Raw genomic sequence first — 20,789 nt, forward strand, 5'->3', positions numbered from 1 at the left:
AAATGGTGATTTAGTTACAAACCATGGCAAAGAACTCGGGTGGGTGATGTGGTGAAAGTGGAAAAAGATCAATTTTTTCCAGCAGATTTACTTTTACCATCTTCAAGCTATGATGACAGAATTTGCTATGTGGAGACAATGGATTTGGATGGTGAAACAAACTTGAAGGTAAACAGATCTTTGGAGGTAACCGATGGAGCTAATTTAAATATAATTTTTTGTAAATCAGATCAATCAGGTTTATTTTTCCATGGTATATACTTCCGTTCCGGTTTGTTTTGTTGATGATTCCTGTTCCCGGTTCACTAGGGTCGAATAAGCACCGGTGGATGGAAAAATATTCTTACCAGGCTTTATATGATTCTACTGTATGTATTTCCTTCAAATAATGAATCAATTTAATTATTTCTTCACTTGTGGTTTGAGAATTACTTTTACTATATTCGTCCTGTCATTAACGTATTAGTTTTGATCAATGGATTGTAAGTTTGTGACAGCTTTTCGTATCCGCTTTCTTGAAAATCGTCACCATTTCCTCGCTCCGTCTTCACCTTTTATTATAAGTTTAGTCTTCACCTTTGTCACGACCACTCTCATGAAGACCTCCTTGCTATTGCATTTGAACATAAACTCGTGGAGGTTAGCATGTGATAACCTAGACATGGTTCTTGCTCTAAGTGATGCTAGAGATTATGTTTTATGTCTTTATTTTCTAAGTAATTCATTTCATTTTCTCTGCAGTTACAACATGAGAATAAACTATATAAGTCTCCATTCATTTTCTAAGTAATTCAATTCATTTCATTTTCATGCCGGTGCAAATTAGGTGGTGTAGCTTGAGAAACTCTCATTTGCTAAAGGTAAAACAAGCAACTATGGTATGATCTTCTATTATGTAGTTTCCGAGAGAAAATTTATTACTAAAATATACGTTTGTTAGGAAAGTTTTATGTAAAATATAAGACACTTGCTTTCATAGTGTGATTCTCCTTAATTTTGCAGACGAAGCAAGATCCCTTCCGGTTCAGATTTCCTATTGAAATGCGTTTTGTCAGTCGTAATATTGATCACCTTATGTAGGCATCTCAGTTCTTCTTTAACTTCTCAGTTTTGTTAATATTTTGCTCTTCATTGCTTTGTTCCACTCTTAGTTCTACGCACACTTCCATATATGCAGTTTTGACATGTTTGAGTTTCTGTCGATATTTCATTGCCATGAAGATAAAAATCCAGATGAATTACCTCTATGTTCCTTTCTTTTAGTTAATATATTTACATTTCTATTTTAATGTTGCATCCCTCAGACCTAACGAAGTGGAAAGAGGTTCTCGGTGGCCAGAAGAATGGCCTATTAGATATCATAAGCCTGCGTACGTATTAGTTGAACAACTCCCACAAAGGAATCTATGGACAAACCAACACCTGATGATTTTTGCAGCAGGTCATGAGCACTGGAATAGAGTAGTAACCAAGTCTTATATGATATGGAGGGTAAGCCAATCTGTTTCGGTCTTCTTCGCCTGCATGACCACACAGATTAGATGATTATATGCACGAAAAGTCTGTGGTGATATATATATATACATATATATTATGTTCACAGGTTTGCTCCAGCTTTGGAGGATCTTAACGTGTGAATTATGGATGTAGCAAATGTAGACTCGCCTGATACACTTCCTATTATATACAAGCGAGGCCTTCTCGTAATGTATCACGATTGGTGTGAATCCTTGAGTACGTATCCTCGAACATATGATCTACTACTGCATGCTGACCATCTCTTCTCGAGGTTAAAGAAAATGTACAGTTCTAACTTCAACACTATTTTATCATTTTCACTTTTCTGTTTCAGAAAGTCATACACAAAGTATGGTTTTCGGACATTTCAGATGCAAACATGTGCCTGTGATTGTTGGGGTAGATAGGATCGTTAGACCAGGTGGTAAACTTATCGTTCGTGACGAATAAAACGAGCTAGAAGAAATTGAGAACATATTGAAGTCTTTGCACTGGGAGATCCATTTGGCATTTTCTAAGTTCGAGAAGGGATACTCAGTGCACAAAAGTCTGATTAAAGACGAGATACATATGCAGTTTCTTCCTGATTAAAGATCAATGTTGTAATTTCGTCTATTTAGTGAAGCTGGGAGAGATTTACCAAGAAATTGAGGAACATGGATCGAGAACAGTTGGTGAGAGGTTCGACATGCCAACAAATTATATGGCAAATCTCATACATTGGGAACCAGTGCTCTATGTATTTCAGCAGACATGTCAACACACCTCCGAATAACATAGCTCCGCCATTAAAGACCAGCAGTTAGATCTATTAGAAGGCGAACCAACATGCAATCGTCTAAACCGGACAATTAAAGTTAACAGATTTCATTTATCTCGCTTGTGGGAGATAACCGAGAGGAATTAAAGACCTATTATAGTCAGCAATTAGCTTGGGAAACGAAGAAAGGAACAATCAAGAATAAATCCAGGTATATACTCTCCCCCCCTAATTATTCTACAACTGTCTTATCCTTCTAGTTTCTAGGGTATGAACAATAACTAAGAGTCTCTCCCAAGTAAACGTTCCGGATTCTCCCTCGCGTGCGCCGTGCCTGCAGATCTTCAGTAGATTTTGCTAGGGTGAGCTTCAGTGAGTTCTAGGTGGGAAGGTTAGCTGTTCTTTACAAGTGGTGAAGAACTCTAGACTTTTTCCCTCTTTTCCAGACGAGTGTAAATACTCGGGTTACACGTGTTAGAGGATATGAAGAGCTTCTCTGAGAGAAACAAAAAGGAGAGGCTTATCATCTTCTTTAAAAGGTTATTATGTCCTTTTCTGTTTCTCTCTCTATTCACTACCAGGAGAACTAAACTCTCCATCGTCCTCATCGACTTCCTCTTCTCCTCTTTCACTTTCATGACGACTAATCCTCCTACCCCCAACCTAGACGACCTTACCCATAAGATGTCCATCCAACTTAGTCTTGCAGAAGGGGGTAACCTAACTATCTGCTATCCCAAGCCCTCTGAAAACAAGGAGTTATTAGAGATATCTTCAGGGTTTCTAGCTAGACTTTGTTGCAAGTATGATTATGGCATTGGATTTATAAGGAAGCATTTGTCTGGTCAAAGCCGATTTTTTAGAGAATGTAGGATTATCCCTTCTCCCACTGGTTTTAATCATTTCTTGATCAAACCACGTAACCTCACAGCCCTTAATGAGATTCACCAAGGGAGACCTTGGATCATCAGAGGTTTCCTGGTGGTGATGCAAGAGGTCGATTTTCCTCTTGGGGAAGTGATTCCTCATCTTATGTTAGAGCCGATGTGGTGTAGCTTTTCCGGGCTCCCCTCGTCAATCCAAAACAGACAAGATCTTGATATCATCTTTGCATGCATGGGTTACATTATCCAAGTCCAACCTAGGAACTTTAGCACAGTCACTAACTCTACCATCAGGATACAGTTCATGTATGATGTCAGGACCCCATTATTGGCCAAGCTCAACTCCATTTTTACAGACAAAGGTAAGCCTGTTAACTTCAGTTACTACAAGTTTCCCAAAGCTATCTGTCACAAGTGTAGGATAGTTGAACATCCTTCCATCCCCTGTGTTAAGCCCCAACTGCATGTTTTTGGTTCTCCTATGGAAACCCAGCCCTCAATTCCTAACCCAGTTGATCCTTGGGCCCTTTCCGTAGTTCCCTCTGCTAACTTAAATGAGATACATGGACTTCCCACACCTCCTCACGAGATCTTTCAAGGAAGAGGCAAAAGAAAAGATCTAGATTTGCTTATGGAGGTCAAGATAGAAGAGGATGTGAGAAGAAAATCGAACTTAAGAAAGGATCAGGTTTATGGTGCAGGTATAGATGGTTCGTTGATAGAGAACCCAGTGGGGTGGTACTCTGGTAACTCGTCTTCTTCCTCTATTCAATCCTCTTCCATTCCTCCTAGTTGGTTCTCACCGCCGATGGAATCCATCGACAGTACTGAAGAGAGGCGCAGACACATCTTTGCAGACTCAATGCTGGCGTCTCCTGATCTTACTTCTGAGAATAAGGAGGAGGGTGAGAAGGATTAGTTTACTTGGTGGAGATTCAACTTATTTAGTTGTGATTTAGATTTTGTTTTGTTAGTATTTCATGCTTTCGACATCTATGGTTCTGTTTTTCTGTTAAGTTTTTTGTTAATCACATCGAGTTCATCTTGGTGTGAAGTACTCTCCACTTGATTATTCAGGTTATCTCTTGAATTCATACTTTTGTTATATTAGTTAGTTATATATGAACTTATATTAAGTGTTAATTTATCAGTTTTAATTTGCTTTTTATCCTTCTGTTATCTCAGAACCCTAATTCTTGTTAGGGTTATTTGATTCTCTGCTTCCTTCTTTAGATGTTAGAGAGTGCCTCTAGAATAATATAAGGTTTCATAGTACTAGCATTAGACCTTAAGAGGAGTACCCCTGGATAATATAGAGTATCGTTATTTTAAGCTGAGTCTGATTCATCCCCCAGTTGAGGTGCTAGAGGAGTGCTGTTAACTTATTTTAGTTTAGGGCATAGAGTCAGAGGTGCCTATATAGATCTAGGCTTGATGGATAACCCGCAGGACCCTTGCCCCACTATCCTTAGCTGGAACGTAAGAGGGCTAGGGCAATATATCACGAGGAAACATCTACTTTCTCTGATCTCGAGGCACAACCCGGACTTCATCTTCCTATCCGAAACTAAAAATAGAGCCAATATTATTAACAAGACCATCAAAATTAATAAGCACTATAGCAGTCATTTTGTAGAACCAATAGGAAAAGCGGGGGGCCTAGTGCTATACTGGAAACACCACCTCAAGACCTCAATTTTGTACGCGGACAATAACATGATCCACGCCAAAATATTTAATTCTATTTCCAATAGCCATTACCTGATCACGGGCTTCTATGGTAGCCCATACCATAAAAACAAGCTCAAACCTTGGAAACAACTTAAATCCCTTGAGATAGATGTAGATACGCCTTGGTTGGTCATAGGTGATCTCAATAATATTTTAGACATGCAAGATAAGCAGGGAGGTTCACAGCCTTCTGACTCCCATATGTCTAATATTCTCTCTATCATCAATCAAATGCAATTGGCGGATCTAGGTTACCAAGGATATCCATTCACTTGGACTAATAAGCAGTTTGGAGAGAATCTAATCCAAGAGAGATTAGACAGAGCTCTAGCCAACATGAATTGGATGACGATATACCAACACGCCAGTTTAACTCATTTAGACGCTGTGGGATCAGACCATCTGCCTATCATGCTGGGAGAAATTAACAACCTAATTAATAAGCCTAAGCCATTTAAATTTTTACGTACTTGGATGAACCATCCGGAGTGTCATAATTTTATAGCGGATAAATGGAACCCAACCTCAAACATTCAAGGTGAGCTGAAGAAATTGAGTCGACATCTCACTAAGTGGAATAAACAGGTGTTTGGCAACATTGAAAGAAATATCAATATCACCATCGATAACATTCAGAAGAGCAGCAATAAAGAGGATCTAGCTAGAATGTAAAAGCATTTAGAATATCTTTACAGGCAGCAGGAGAGTCTTTGGAAAGAAAAATCTAGGAATAATTTTCTTTCAGTAGGAGATAAAAATACCAAATATTTTCACTCACAAGCTATTTCTAGAAATCGTAAAAATAAAATTAGAGCTATTAAAGATACTAATGGTGAGTGGCAAGATGAGATTAACAGTATATACTCTATTTTTACCTCCCATCTCATGAGTATTAATACCACGGATAACACAACTATTGCTACAGAAATTCTTAACCTCTTTCAGTCCTCAATCTCTCCCAATCAAAACTCCTATCTGTGTGCTGTTCCGGAAGAAGAGGAGATCAACAAGGCTATCTCTAGTCTCAAAAAAGAAGCTGCTCCGGGCCCGGATGGATACCCCCCCTTCTTCTTTCAAGCCAATTGGGACACAGTCAGTGCAGATATTCATGCTCTCGTGTACAAGTTCTTTGCTGAGGCGACTCTGCCAGATGAAGCTAACCATACTCATATCTGTCTTATCCCTAAAACGTCTTCCCCTCAGACTCCAGCAGATTATAGGCCTATTAGTCTCCTCAATACAACCTATAAAATCATAACTAAAATCCTAGCCGATAGGTTCAGGGAAACACTCAAAGATATAATTTCTCCGTTTCAAGCGGCTTATATTCCGGGTAGGCAAATTTCGGACAACATTATCATTGGTCAGGAGATCATCCATTCGATGAAAAAAATGAAAGGATCAACAGGATACTTTGGGTTGAAACTCGACATGTCTAAAGCCTTTGACAGAATCGAATGGAATTTTATTACGAGCATAATGAGAAAATTAGGATACTCGGAACACTGGATTAAAATGATTGACAGCTGCCTCTCTACCTCCTCAATGGCGGTTCTTATTAATGGTCGCCCAGGACCAATATTTCATCCGTCCAGAGGTATTAGACAAGGAGACCCTCTCTCGCCTTTCCTTTTTACCTTGGCTATGGAAGGCTTAAGCAGAATGTTATCGGCAGATAGAAATTCGGAATCCTTCATAGGATTCCCCTCTAGCCACCCAGACCTTACTATCAATCACCTCTTATTTGCTAATGACTGCATCATCTTTGGCCGAAACTCCATCGACAACATCCACATCCTCAAGTCCATTCTTAAGACATTTTGTGAATCCTCAGGACAGATGATAAACTATAACAAGTCTAACATCTTCTACTCGAAAAATTCTCACCCGAAATTCAAGCGAATAATTATGCGCTTGTTAAAGGTTCGGAATGCTTCCACTTCTGAGAAATACCTAGGAGCGCAGCTGTTCATAGGTGCTAACAAAACTAAGGCGTTTAAGGATATTCTTCTCCAGATTCAGAATAAACTTGAGAGTTGGAACCACTCTTTTCTCTCTCAAGCTGGGCGCACTATTGTTGCTACAACAATAGTTGCTGCTGTACCCCGATACCAAATGCAATGCTTCGCCATACCCAAAGGTGTAAGCAAACGCATAATGACTTTACAAAAGTCATTCTGGTGGGGTAGGTCCAGAGGTATTTGCACGAAAGCGTGGAAGTCCATTTGTCTGCCCAAACCTCTTGGAGGGTTGGGTATACACCTCCCAGAGGTGGATAATATAGCTATGTTATGCAAACTAGCGTGGAGGGTTAAAGCGGAACCTAATGCACTGTGGGTGAGGTTCTTAAAAGATAAATATTTTCCTCTTACTGATAACCCGGGTCCCGTTAAACCCTACCACTCTTGGACTTGGAAAACCATTAGGAAACATATGTATCTAATAGATGACTTCCTCACTTGGGAGGTTCACAAGGGTAATAATATCAATATTTGGAAAGATAGCTGGATTCCAGAGATTAATACCCCCCTGAATAATAACAATGAATCTAACATAACAAAAGTATCTCAGCTCATTCATAATAATAAATGGAATGAAGAGATTATTACGGTTTTATTTGACACTCAGACCCAAAACTTAATTAAAACCATACCCATTGATACAGAAGGGGAAGATGAAAGGAAATGGACTCTTAATAAATCAGGTCGATTTACGGTCAACTCCATGTATAGACACTTGATCACTAGTATGCATTCCCCCCCTTTACTCAACCCAAATTGGAAGTTCATATGGAAGCTGTCGACTATCCCTAGAATCCAAACCTTTATATGGAAAATATGTACAAAAACCCTCCCAGTTAGGAAAAGAATAGGTAAATTTATAGATGGTAACCTTAACTGTCCCAACTGTGAGGATATAGAAACAATTGAGCAGGCCCTTTTACATTGTCCGTTGGCGAAAAATATATGGTTCTTTTTCAACATCATCTCTGAAAACATCAGTAATGTAACGGACTGGATTTTTTCCTGGGAAAACTCTGCCCCCCTTAATGACCGAAATACCCAGAATCAGTTAACTACAATCCTTTGGGCTATTTGGAAGGTTAGATGTGACCACTGTTTCCAACACGAGATTAATAATCTAAATCAAATTATTAGTATGATACAAAATTTCCCCAAAATCAACCTCATGAACATCACAAAAAATGAAGCCGCGGAACCCAAATGGACCCCTCCTAATCGAGGGTGGTTAAAAATCAACGTTGATGCATCTTTCGTGAATGTCCATGAAATTACAGGTACTAGTCTTATTATTCATGACTCCGACTCTAAATTTGTAGAAGCTCATACCTCCCTGGAGAGGTGCAGAACTAGTGAAGAAGGGGAGGCTATAGCAATTCTGAATGGCCTGAGGTGGGCGATAGAACATAATTATAAACACATCATAATCGAAAGCGATAATATTAATATTATCCAGAACATCAAAAATAATAAAAACACTGTTCAATGGCAATCATACACCCACATTAAAAGGATCAATGAAATCAAAAGCCAGCTAGATAGGGTCTCTTTCATTTTTACTTGCAGGAAATTCAATGCTGCGGCGGATAAGCTTGCTAAGAGGGCGCGTAAAAAGCAGAAATCGGAATCCTGGAGCAGAATACCGTTCTTTATTTTGAAGTTATATTGTAATGACATTCTTATTATTTAATAATATCACACTCCTTAACAAAAAAAAAATAGAACTATTTCATTCTTTATCTGTTTTAGGGGTTAATGATATGTTACTTGTTTTTTTGGCAATCTATTATAAAATTTCAGTCTTGCAAAATAAACAAAGATGTTCATTCCCATATAATTTCTTATGTTTGGCCACCATGATTGAGACATGTCTACCTGCTATTCCGTTACCATCTCCTTAAGCTTCTAATGTGATCATCAGTTTATACTTTATGTGCACTAAATGGTGTAACGAATAAAAGCACACTGATTGTTCATGTAGTTTCCAGAGGGCGACAAAAGATTGGCCTCTTAGACGGTAAGAAGCAAGAGAACAAAATCACTGGTTTGATGAACTAAATTCGCATATTAAAGATACAAATGGTTAGTTTTAGCTGCTATAGTGATATGCGTTTTGAAAATTATGGCCCTTGGCTTACTACTTAACCACATTCACACTGTTTGAGTCTCGATGTCATTCTCGAAGTAGAACCATCTACTCCCCACCTTTTTTTTTTTATGAAGAGATCTACTATCCACTTAAGTTGTAACTATTTCATATAACTTAGTTACCACTCTTTATCTTGTGACCTGATTTTGCCGGTGGAGATAAGCCAAGCCTTATGACCTTCCAAGAGCTAAGTTTCACATTAACATAACCATTTTCTTCTATTTGGTACTAAATTAATATCGTGGTATAGATAAGGGACATGTAAACCAGATCAGTATATAAAAGATCTTATACCTCTAGAATACCACACTTATCTTTAGAGAGTATCAATCTGAAAAATTAAAACTACAATAACAAAGTACCAAACGTAAAATAAAAAACTAAATAATCTAATAACACGTCCACTTTTCCATGTAACATAAAGGGCATTTCCTCGCCCGTAGGGCGGGGATTATGCCTAGTCTATATATTAAAACAGAAGGGAAAACGATGACTTGGACAAACATAATTTTTTAATAAAGGATATTGTCTAGAAGCCCTTTTTAAAATTTAAAATATAGTCCTTCGTAGAAATAAAATAACCTATTTAAAAAACAATAATCATTTCCTTCTTAGAATTAAAAGAATTAATTTACAAAAAAAAAAGAAAAAAAATAATTTCAAGGGTTAAAAAAAGAAATTAAAATCTCCTTCTCTCAATAAATAATAACTAATTTAAGAGAAAAGAAACAAAAAAAATAATAACTAATAAAAATCTCTCTTTCTCAATAAAATATAATGATAAATTTCGTAACATTTGATTGATAGTAGTGTCCGTGCCGTAGTGTCACGGCCTTTTTGTCCCGTTAAGTCGACCCGGCATATTATGCTCAAAGACACGGGTCGATAGTGCGGAATATCAAATCCTAACGTGTCGTGCGGCGTCATGTACTCCCTCCTAGTACATAACCAGCTTCCCGAACATATTCGGAGCATCTCGACTATCAAGTCATCTTGGTTCCCAACCAATAATGCGGCATGACACCAACGTGTCCCAACCTACGAGCATAGCTCGTGCCGTCCCGTATAACGTTTCCTTGAGTCATAGACTCTCGCCCACTATAAAGGATACCAACTTATGTGCGGAGCACACCAAGCCGCATATGCGGATCTTGTCATCTAGTCTCAAGCATCCGTCACCTCATCATCTCTGCTTACCATCCGGACATTGGGCATAGGAGCATCCATCTCTAATAAGCTACCTCATGCCCAACATAGCACATCAAGGCTTGGCCCCTTGAATAGCTCAATCCTCCTTATGGAATATGCTAGCACGACGCACGCCTCGCCATGGCATGAATACATGTAACACGCCTTCCAAAGGAACCTGCAGTAACCTATCTCCAGGTACTGTCCCGAGCCATTTCCTATGACAAGGGAACCCGTGCAATATGCTTCTCTCGCATAAGCAGCTAGGCCGGCCTCATGGGTTGCGCCACGAGGATGCTCACTTTCGTGCATACCATGCTAAGATGGGCGAGCTCCCATCCACGAGGTCTTGGCATATGCTGGATGCATATGAGGAAGGGAGACCACCCCCTCCTAAGGTGCAGACTTCTTGTTTTGCCTATTTCCACAAGGAAACATCAATCCTTTTAACCAGGCATACTCTCGTCCAAATGACCCTTCGTATCCTTGACAAAGTCTTGAATGCCACAGATGTCCCCGTGCATGGCCTAAGGAAGCTTGCTGGCACTCTTGCCCTACTTCGACCTCGTATTCGTCCCTACAACCTATATGCTCGTACGTGCTCTCTTAGCACTCGTCACGTCATATGCATGCTCAAGAATATGCACGTGACATACTCCCCCACTTGTAATGTCGACATCCTCGTCGACTAAGTTTGGAGTACTTCAATCTTCTGCCCCAACTCCGATGCTACCACTGCACCTTCGTGTCTGCGGCAGACCGCACCTCCATGCAAACTCAACTACGCAGTCTCGTCGCGCAGGTTCCCCTTCCGGGTTAACTCAATCCTCTGCAATGCATCCTCCGATGCGTTAGGATAATGGTCTTCTCTACCATTCATCCATGCTCAATGTTGCTTCTCCGTTGCAGCCCCCGCGTTAGCATCTCGACGCCACTGCGTCTTGCCATGTGCCTGCAATGTTACCATCGCAAAGCAACTCGTCTTCAATGTCACTCACCTCTGGATCAGACCCTACGTACCCATGTACTCCACGTTCTGACTCCTTGGTTTGCTTGTTCATTGAGACCCTCATTACGCCCTCCGGCTTCTCACATCAAGTGCACTCAAGTACCTAAGTATCACTACTTGCACCCTTGAGTGTCTACCACTTGAACTCTTCGCAATGTCGCCCCTCTCTCGACGACCCTTGCCTCGATTGTGCCTCTGCACCTGCACCTCTATGCAACTCAAACAAGCCTCTGTTTGTGCGCCTCCGCGCTTGCGCCACGTGCGCTCGGCATTCTCCATGCCATCCCTTCCTTGGGAAATTGTTGTGTTGTCTTCAATGTCCACTAAAACGAGCACGGTAGCTTCTCTCTGCGAGAACTATATGGTACCAAACCATCCACCACTGGCATACTCTTGGGAACGTCCTCTTGACTACATCCAGACACACACTTGCCATTTAATCATTGGCGATGCTCCTTAACCCGAGCATCTTGGTAGGCTCGTGTCCCTCTTGAAGACATCCGAACGTACCACCGCATAAGTTCCAACACATCTCATGCAGCACCATACGGCTTACAACACACTGTCACACTCGATCTCTGACGATTTGAACTTGGTTCCAACTATCACCAGAATTGGACGATGCTTAATGTCACCACGACACACCATCCTGAAATCCCATAACGTGAGCTGATCTCTTCTCAGTCACCACGTACTCATTGCACACTGTAGGCTTGAACTTGGTCCCAACTTACCTCCAATGCATAACTCAAACATGGGCCGATCCACTTCAGATACAACGACCCTCATATTACTTGACGGCTTGAACTCGGTTCCAACTACCATCAGTACTGTACTTGGTCTCGTGAATCTGTCATCTGGACTTCACACCAATATGACCATAAGCTTCAATGTTGGTTTCAGCTTATAGCACTCATGCGACATGCCAAACACAACCATGCTAGCATATCCATGTCTCATCTCAAGTGAGTCCATTCTCTTTGGAACTCAAATGCGCTAACAATACACAATGCCGAACTCTATCGTGCACCATACCACATAAGCACAACTTGATCTAGCACCAACTTGCCCAACGATGTACTCTGTCCATCTATCTTACTCTCGACCCCTGTCTTCCGTAAGTATCTTGAACTCACAACATCACAAGTCACTCGATGCTACATTCGGCTTAAGCATAACAGAGTATCCTTCAACACCTTGTTGCCATACCCTGCTCTAACGCTCAAGTATCACTTGGATCAACATAGCTCCACTCTTGGATGCCAATCCAACAAGCTTACTCAGACTAGCTTAACACAAGCTCTCAGTCTGACTCTACTTGCCATCTCGGTAAACTTCATACCAAGCATGTTGTCCACTTCAAGGACTCTATATCATGATGTACCCAATGCGCACCAAATCGTACTGAGTATTACTGCACTAAGCTCGCACACAACTCACCGTGCCATTCTTGGTTCATCCCATCTCTGCACTTGTCCTTACCTCTCCGGTACCTTCTTGTACACCAAGTCACACTGAACTCTTGCCACTGAGCTTGCACATGACTTCTTGTGCCAATACGGTTCCATCTCATATCTCACATATGTCCTTCATCTCAAAGGAACATAGACCCAAGTATAGCTACCACCGTAGCATCCGTGCACACGGCCTATTCCTTCCATCGGAACTCTCGTCACCATATGCACCATGCATCCCTTAACAAGGTCCCTTCTTAGCACCATAGCTTCAGAGACCATACCATCTTGAATGCATCTCACTCTGAAAGCCTTCTCTCGGAATCATGCTCTCAACGTAGCTCTTCATACACACTCCAGTATACCACATACCATAGTGGAAGAATCACTAAGCTCTTCGTCACACACTTCGAGCATAGATACCATCTCTTGAATCTGCCATCCAGGCTCTAGAAGTATGCTTTCAAACATACCACATGTTCTTAGGCATATCTTCATGCTTGTCTTCTCAAGCTCCCAAAACATATCCATTTGCCACTATCACTAGGCTCTTGGAACATATCTCGTAGCTATCAAGCTCAAAGTCCATCCATCACTCGGACCAGAGCAACATACTCGTTTGCCTTGATATCAATTGTTAAATGGGATCAAAGCGTAGTATTATTCTCGCCTATCACATAGGCTCTGATCACAACTCTCATATGGGATCAGAGCACAGTACTCTTTAGCTTGACCAATCAAGCTCTGATACCAATTGTCAAATAGGTATCAGAGGGTAATATATCTTTAGCATTTCATCTAGGCTCTGATACCAATTGTCAAATAGGTATCAGAGTGCTATACTTCTCGGCCTGTACACTTTCAGGCTCTGATACCAATTGTCACGGCTTTTTTGTCCCGTTAGGTCGACCCGGCATATTATGCTCAAAGACACGGGTCGATAGTGCGGAATATCAAATCCTAACATGCCGTGCGGCGTCATGTACTCCCTCCTAGTACATAACCAGCCTTCCCGAACATATTCGGAGCATCTCGACTATCAAGTCATCTTGGTTCCCAACCAATAATGCGGCATGACACCAACGTGTCCCAACCTACGAGCATAGCTCGTGCCGTCCCGTATAACGCTTCCTTGAGTCATAGACTCTCGCCCACTATAAAGGATACCAACATATGTGCGGAGCACACCAAGCCGCATATGCGGATCTTGCCATCTAGTCTCAAGCATCCGTCACCTTATCATCTCGGCTTACCATCCGGACATTGGGCATGGGAGCATCCATCTCTAATAAGCTACCTCATGCCCAACATAGCACATCAAGGCTTGGCCCCTTGAATAGCTCAATCCTCCTTATTGAATATGCTAGCACGACGCACGCCTCGCCAAGGCATGAATACATGTAACACGCCTTCCAAAGGAACCCGCAGTAACCTATCTCCAGGTACTGTCTCGAGCCATTTCCTATGACAAGGGAACCCGTGCAATATGCTTCTCTCGCATACGCTAGGCCGGCCTCATGGGTTGCGCCACGAGGATGCTCACTTTCGTGCATACCATGCTAAGATGGGCGAGCTCCCATCCACGAGGAAGGGAGACCACCCCCTCCTAAGGTGCAAACTTCTTGTTTTGCCTATTTCCACAAGGAAACATCAATCCTTTTAACCAGGCATACTCTCGTCCAAATGACCCTTCGTATCCTTGACAAAGTTTTGAATGCCACGGATGTCCCCGTGCATGGCCTAAGGAAGCTTGCTGGCACTCTTGCCCTACTTCGACCTCATATTCGGCCCTATAGCCTATATGCTCGTACGTGCTCTCCTAGCACTCGTCACGTCATATGCATGCTCAAGAATATGCACGTGACACTAGGACACGGGATATACCCTAGTAATTATAATGAGTGAAATTATATCTAATAGTTACTTGTTTAAAGACAGAAGTTATGGGTAATCACAACCCAAATGATGTCTAATAGTTACATGTGAAAACACATAAGTTATGGGTTGTCACAATCCAAATAGAGAGACATTTTATGGATTTGTAGAGTCAGACTAACTCCGCAAATTCTCAATTTGATTTCTCTTTTTGGATAAGGTTTTTGGACAACATATAGTTAGATTTCTGAAGACAAAATGTCGGAACTAGAGTCGTCCATGAGAGTATACAACTAAAAAAAATCGTTGGAACGTATAAATTTGCAGTACTTCTTTCTATCCGGCTCAATTGTTATATCTTAGGAGACAAGTGTCTATAGAACCATTAGTACTATTATGGGGACATGATTGTCTTGACGAAAGGGTGACCACTCGTCTCAATAAAATACAATAATGATAGGGAGGTAGAAACCAGCGGCAGACCCTAGGCTTCGCCACGTCGGCATTCTGGCCCGCAAGGCGTCTGACCGCTCATATCTTCCTCTCCTATTGCAAAATAGCCCGCCATTTACGTTAGGTTTCAGTTAGGTCCCTCCATAGGTTTAATCTGGATCGTTGAATTTATCAACGGTCCAGATTACATGAAGCAAAAAACCCAAGTCTAATAGTCTAACCGAGAGAAGTAAAAACCCAAAACCCAAATCGATCTCCTCTCTCTATCTATTTCTTCTTCGTTCTTCATTCTAAGAAACCAACTGATACAACATTAAAACATGGACATGAAGAAAGATAAAGAGAAACTCACACCTCCAACAGGTAGCTCAATCACTTCTTGTTTATATCTAGGGTTTTCATGCTGAAATTTAATATTGAAATTTGGGGTTTTCATTTTTGTTAATAGATTGAGACCAAAATTTAGTTTTGAAATCTAGGGTTTTCATTAATAAAGTGAACTGCAACCTTGTAGAGTTTTGAAATCTCGATTTTATATCTAGGGTTTTGTCTACAAAACATTAATAAAGTGCTTCGACAAAACATTCATAGAGAGAGAATGTGTGCATAGTTTGGTAGTGATTGAGATATAGCATTCTCTAATCCAACAATAGAACCCTACTTGTTTCTCCTTTGGACCTATTGAGGTTGCTAAAACATTAGCTTCACATGAAATCCAAATTTAGTTAGGTAAATCAATCAATGCTAGTTACATATTAAGTTGGTCAATCTTAATCACAAGATTAATGTTTTGTCGAAGCACAATAAAAGCAGAAAAACAACAATTGAGAACCACAAAGGGACACAAAATTTACGTGCTTCTGTTAAGCCTATTATTTCCCCTGCGTATTAAGAACAAGATTACAAAGATTTTTCAAGTTTTTTTTTTTAATTGTTCTCTCATTCTCTTTCTCTCACGTGCGATGTGGAATTATCGTAGTTGCTCTTGCATTTCATACTAACTTCTTCTAGATTAATTTTTTTTTAGTTAAACTAGGTCAAGGATCATGTGATTTTGATAGAAGAGAACTAAATTATGTTGTCATAGTCTTTAGATATTGATTTTATCAGTCACCAGAGTTTAGTGGGACAACATGGTTCAATCTTTCGTCTGTGCAGTTGATAAATTTGTGGTAAGCTTTATAACGTAGCAATGAAATTCTTAGTATTTTAGTGGCCATGATATTTTGTAGTTCAATTTATTTTATTCTTGTCTACCCAATTCTCAGGTTATTGGTTCTCTTTATGGAGCTTTTCTTAATTGCAGATTTTCTTGGTAAGTCATCTAGGTTTTTATTAGTTATCCGTGTAATCTTTCGAGTTCAAACTTTTCGAGTTCATTAATAAAGTGAACTGCAACCTTGTAGAGTATTGAAATCTCGATTTTATATCTAGGCATCTATTTACAATTTTACTTCTTCTGTCTACAATTTTACTCCTTCTCATAGCGGCTGCTCTATATTTGGTTGGTGCTCTAATCACTGGGTTAGCTCCAGACTTGGGTGTTCTCATAGCAGAGAGGCTTCTATATGGGCTCTAAATAGGTTCGGGTGTTCTCATAGCAGGAAGGCTTCTATACGGGCTCGAAATAGGTTTGGTGAGCTTCTTTATACCTGGGTTATTTCCGTTTAACTACTTCCACCTACTATACTCACAACTGTTGAAATTAACAGGCCATGCATGGAGCTCCACCTTATGTTGCAGAGACTGCACATTCTCAGGAAGATATAAGTTCAAACTAGGAGTTGGTGTTACAAGTTCAAACTAGGAGTTGGTGTTACAAGTTCAAACTGTCGGGGCATTAACTGGCTACAAGTTCAAACTAGGAGTTGAGGTTACCATATCTTCGAGGAAGATATATTTGAGCTACCTTCTGAAAAAGTGACAATGTTGCGAAAGAGGCGTTTACAAGCAAAGAATATCTCATCGCTCCTCTCTGAAAACGTGTCGTAAACTTAGATGGCATTGAAGTATTACGAAATACAATTGTTGTGTAATGAATTATGTATTTGTAAAATTGAATGTGATGTTATTCCGTGGTAATATCGAATGTCTGTAATGAAATTTAGTAATGTAATTCGATAATTAATTGTTGTGTACCGAATTATGATTTTGAAAAATCTTATTGTGAATCGAATGCTCTTTTTCTGGAATTGAATGCTTTAGATTTGATCGCAGGTATGTAAATCTTTTCTGTATGCTTACAGGATTGTGAATGCAGCGAAATGCCGCCCAATTTGCAGCGAAATGCCGCCCAATTTGCAGCTATACTGTATAGCCCAATTTGCAGCGAAGTGCTGCCCAATTTGCAGCTGTACTGTGGTCCAATTTGCAGCGAAATGATGCCCAATTTGCAGCTGTACTGTAGCCCAATTTGCAGCAAAATGCTGCCCAAATTGAAGCGAAATGCTGTCCAAATTGGCAGTAGCTCAAAATAACCATGATGTTGACCAAAATTCGACAAAATTTTATCCAAAATGTTGTCCAAATTGCATATAATCCTTAAATCGTCTTTTAAACATAAACATCAAATCTACTAAAGCAGAAATTGAAACAAAGACCATCATCTTATAAACAAACATCAAATCTATTAAAGCAGAGAAAAACTCCATTGTGCTATATCTCTCAAAATCTATTATCTCCATGTCCACTATTCTTTTTGAAACGATCTCCATGTCCACTATCTCCTTGTCCACTCTCTCCATGTTCGCTAACTCCATGTCCATCGTCTCCACTATATACTTCCGGTTGGACGTAATATTGAGGGTAATACATGCCCGTCAATAACTGCATATGTGACTATAATGTAAAAAAACACAAAAACTAATAAGTATTCATATACATATTTTGTGATATATTAAACATAAATTATGTAGTATTACCATATGCATGGGAGGCGCGATAAACTTGTTTTCTTGCATAACACTACTTTCTTGTGTGGTTGTGAGGAGCATATTTTCTTGCGTAACATGACCACCAAGTGAATTTTCTTGTATTTTTGTAACATTCCAAGCCAGATCACATGTAGCCGTTGCAGAAATACCACACTAGATAGAAAAGATAGTCTAAGTTAGTTGACATATTTACAAAGAAGGAACTCAAAGTAATCAACATATATAAACTTTTAAGTCTAAGTTATCGTAGGTGTGGACTCGGTGTTAGACATGCCCTCTTGCGTATTGTTACCAACTGTACTACCTTGAGTTGTATTACACTAAATATAAGAAACAATATTAGTTTGGTAGGATGAAAACGAGAAGAAAAAAATCCATTAGTTCAAGCAACTTACGCGCTTCTTTGGCTTGTATTTGGGTTTTTTGAATCTATTCTCTCGAGGCCTTCCTTTGGCCTTACATGACACGGGATCAAGGATGTTTTCTTGTGCATTATCTTCGCAGTCGACCGTGTAACCCTTGGGCTTACTAATTACTGAAGAGCTACTAACTTTCTTGTGAGAAGAAGATATTGACTTATATTTATGGAGGTAATTTAGTAAATCCTCAGTACTTTTTTCATCCCTAGAAGCAACACTTGCTAGTTCAGTGAAAGAACGATACAAATCATCAAATCGTTTTTGCTCTGGTGTTGTCTTCCAACTCCCATAGTTGACATTAACCTTTGTGTGAGATCTTGTTACATCCTTCATCCATCTCCTTAGGATGTATTTATCTGGTATGACATTAACGTTGTTCCTACACAATACAGTTATTGCATGTCGGCATAACATCCCCTTAAACTCAAACAATAAACAGTTGCACTTCACATCACATTCAACGGGGTCAAACATAACCTTATATACTATTATCTTTGTGCCTTCGCCTATTTCTTTTGCCTCTGAAATGTTATAATCATACACCAGACCATGTTCGACACAACTTACTGTTTCACATGCCATCTTTCCAGCCATTTCTTTCTGAAACTCCTGAAATTTTATAAGAGTATACTTATCTCTCATTTGTCTTTCTATCGGGAATGGACTCACACATTGGACTTGTAAGTTATATGATCTAAAATCTTCTCGTGTCTCTTTTTCCACCTTTTCTTTCAATGCAAAATTATATTGTTCCACAAAAAGTTTTAAACTTGTTTTGGCGCCAACAAAGCCATCAAAAAAAGCATTCATACTTTCGCTACGTTGTGTACTAGACATTCCCGCCCAAAACTTATCTTTCATATAAATCGGTGCCCACCGTTTTCTCTCTTGGAACAAGTACTCTAACCAATTATTTTCTTGTAAACCATACTTTTCTATCATTAAGTTCCACCTGTTGACAAATTCTTCCGGACAAAGAGTCTCGTAAACAATCTGACTAAGAGTAGAACTTATCTCTTCATAACTTTTGTAACTTCTGAGTTTTTCCGGTGCTTTCTTCATGACATGCCAAAGACACCATCGAAGTCTTGTGTTGGGGAATAGTTCTGCAATTGCGTTTTGCATAGCTCTATCTTGGTCCGTAATAATGGCATTCGGAGCGGTGCCTTCCATACAAGAAAGCCATGTTCTAAATAACCAAGCAAACGTATCTATGTCTTCATTTGACAATAAGCCGCAACCCAAAAGAATAGACTGTCCATGATGGTTTACTCCAACAAACGGAGCAAAAGGCAAGCCATACTTGTTTGTTAGGTACGTTGTATCAAAAGTCACAACGTCTCCGAATTCTTTATAAGCCTCTCTACTCCTTCTGTCTGCCCAAAATACAGTACGTAATTGACAATTTTCATCTAAATCCATAATAAAGACGAAACCATTATTTTTTCTTTGTTGGGCCAAGAAATACTCCTGAAGCGCCGCACTGTCTCCTTCTCCAAGACGTAACACTCTCGCATTTCTTATGTGGTTTCTAGCATCTCTTTCAGTAAATGGTACATGTTCATGTCCACCGGCTGCCACCACCTGTTGTCTATAACTTCGACTCGGTTTAATTCCTGCCATATCACAAACTTCAAGTTGTCGAGCCACATGTGGATCGATTTTCCTGTTACACCTGTAATGACGAACTTTCCCAGGACTAAGGAGATGGTTATGCTCTAACTTGACAATAGAAGTCTCCCATTTCCCGTTAGGTTGTAACTTAGCGGAAACTTTAGCTTTGCACCCCGTTATACCACTAGGTTTGGGACAAACCAAATTTTGTCCTTTCGGTTTATATTTTCCACTCTTACCACATGCTACAGATACATAACGAAGAACATCATTAATATTTTTCCGACCTGTCTTCTTCACTGGATGTCCGACTTTTTTCGCATAACTAAGACAATAGTCGTATAAGTCATCAACAGTGTCAAATTCCATTCCTACTCTGGGTACTTCCACTTCTGATGATTCCGATTTTATATGTTTCTTTTCATCATTCTCAGATGTTATTTCATAAACATCGAAATCTTCATCTCCCGAGTTCATTTTTTTATCAAAACGACTTCAACCTAAAAGAGAAAATAGAATAAGAGAGCAAATTATAATACTTCAAAGAGACCAAAGTGCAACAAATTTCATAAACATAACACACCAAAATAAATTTAAGAAAACATTAAACCACATAAACACATAATAAAACTTGTTTGAACAAACCCTAAGAAGTTACCAGAAATTTCTATTGCTTCTTCGAAATTGTTGTGAAAAAATAGATAAAAAAAGAAATCTAATGTTTTGGAATTGAACATGAAATTAGGAGATAGCTTGTTCCTGGTGGTTTGGAAATTGAAAT

General features: G+C 39.7%; 2 protein-coding genes across 6 annotated transcripts; one reads left to right on the top strand and one right to left on the bottom strand.

Annotated features, from left to right (window-relative positions):
- Nucleotides 1-15,282: 15,282 nt before the first annotated feature.
- LOC147549366 (uncharacterized) lies at nt 15,283-17,234 on the top strand. 5 transcript variants are annotated; one of them, XM_086667946.1, is made up of 6 exons: nt 15,283-15,405; nt 16,130-16,214; nt 16,311-16,357; nt 16,530-16,678; nt 16,755-16,823; nt 16,980-17,234. In XM_086667946.1, the coding sequence occupies exons 2-6, from the start codon at nt 16,176-16,178 to the stop codon at nt 17,048-17,050; spliced, it is 375 nt and encodes a 124-aa protein (XP_086524072.1). In that variant the 5' UTR covers nt 15,283-15,405; nt 16,130-16,175; the 3' UTR covers nt 17,051-17,234. The 5 variants fall into 5 exon arrangements, 4 of the variants coding, with proteins under 4 accessions (XP_086524072.1, XP_086524074.1, XP_086524075.1 ...); XM_086667948.1 differs by having other exon boundaries at nt 15,326-15,405; nt 16,137-16,214; XM_086667947.1 differs by having other exon boundaries at nt 15,384-15,405; nt 16,160-16,214.
- Nucleotides 17,235-18,352: 1,118 nt separating this feature from the next.
- Nucleotides 18,353-20,485, bottom strand: LOC147549367 (protein FAR-RED IMPAIRED RESPONSE 1-like). The gene has a single exon (XM_086668286.1). It carries the CDS (start codon nt 20,483-20,485, stop codon nt 18,353-18,355), a length of 2,133 nt encoding a protein of 710 aa, XP_086524412.1.
- Nucleotides 20,486-20,789: the final 304 nt, after the last annotated feature.

Source organism: Eschscholzia californica, unplaced genomic scaffold, assembly GCF_041429995.1.
Source record: "Eschscholzia californica isolate CP2 unplaced genomic scaffold, dmEscCali1.0.p SCAF_3, whole genome shotgun sequence".
Classification (NCBI taxonomy): Eukaryota; Viridiplantae; Streptophyta; class Magnoliopsida; order Ranunculales; family Papaveraceae; genus Eschscholzia; species Eschscholzia californica.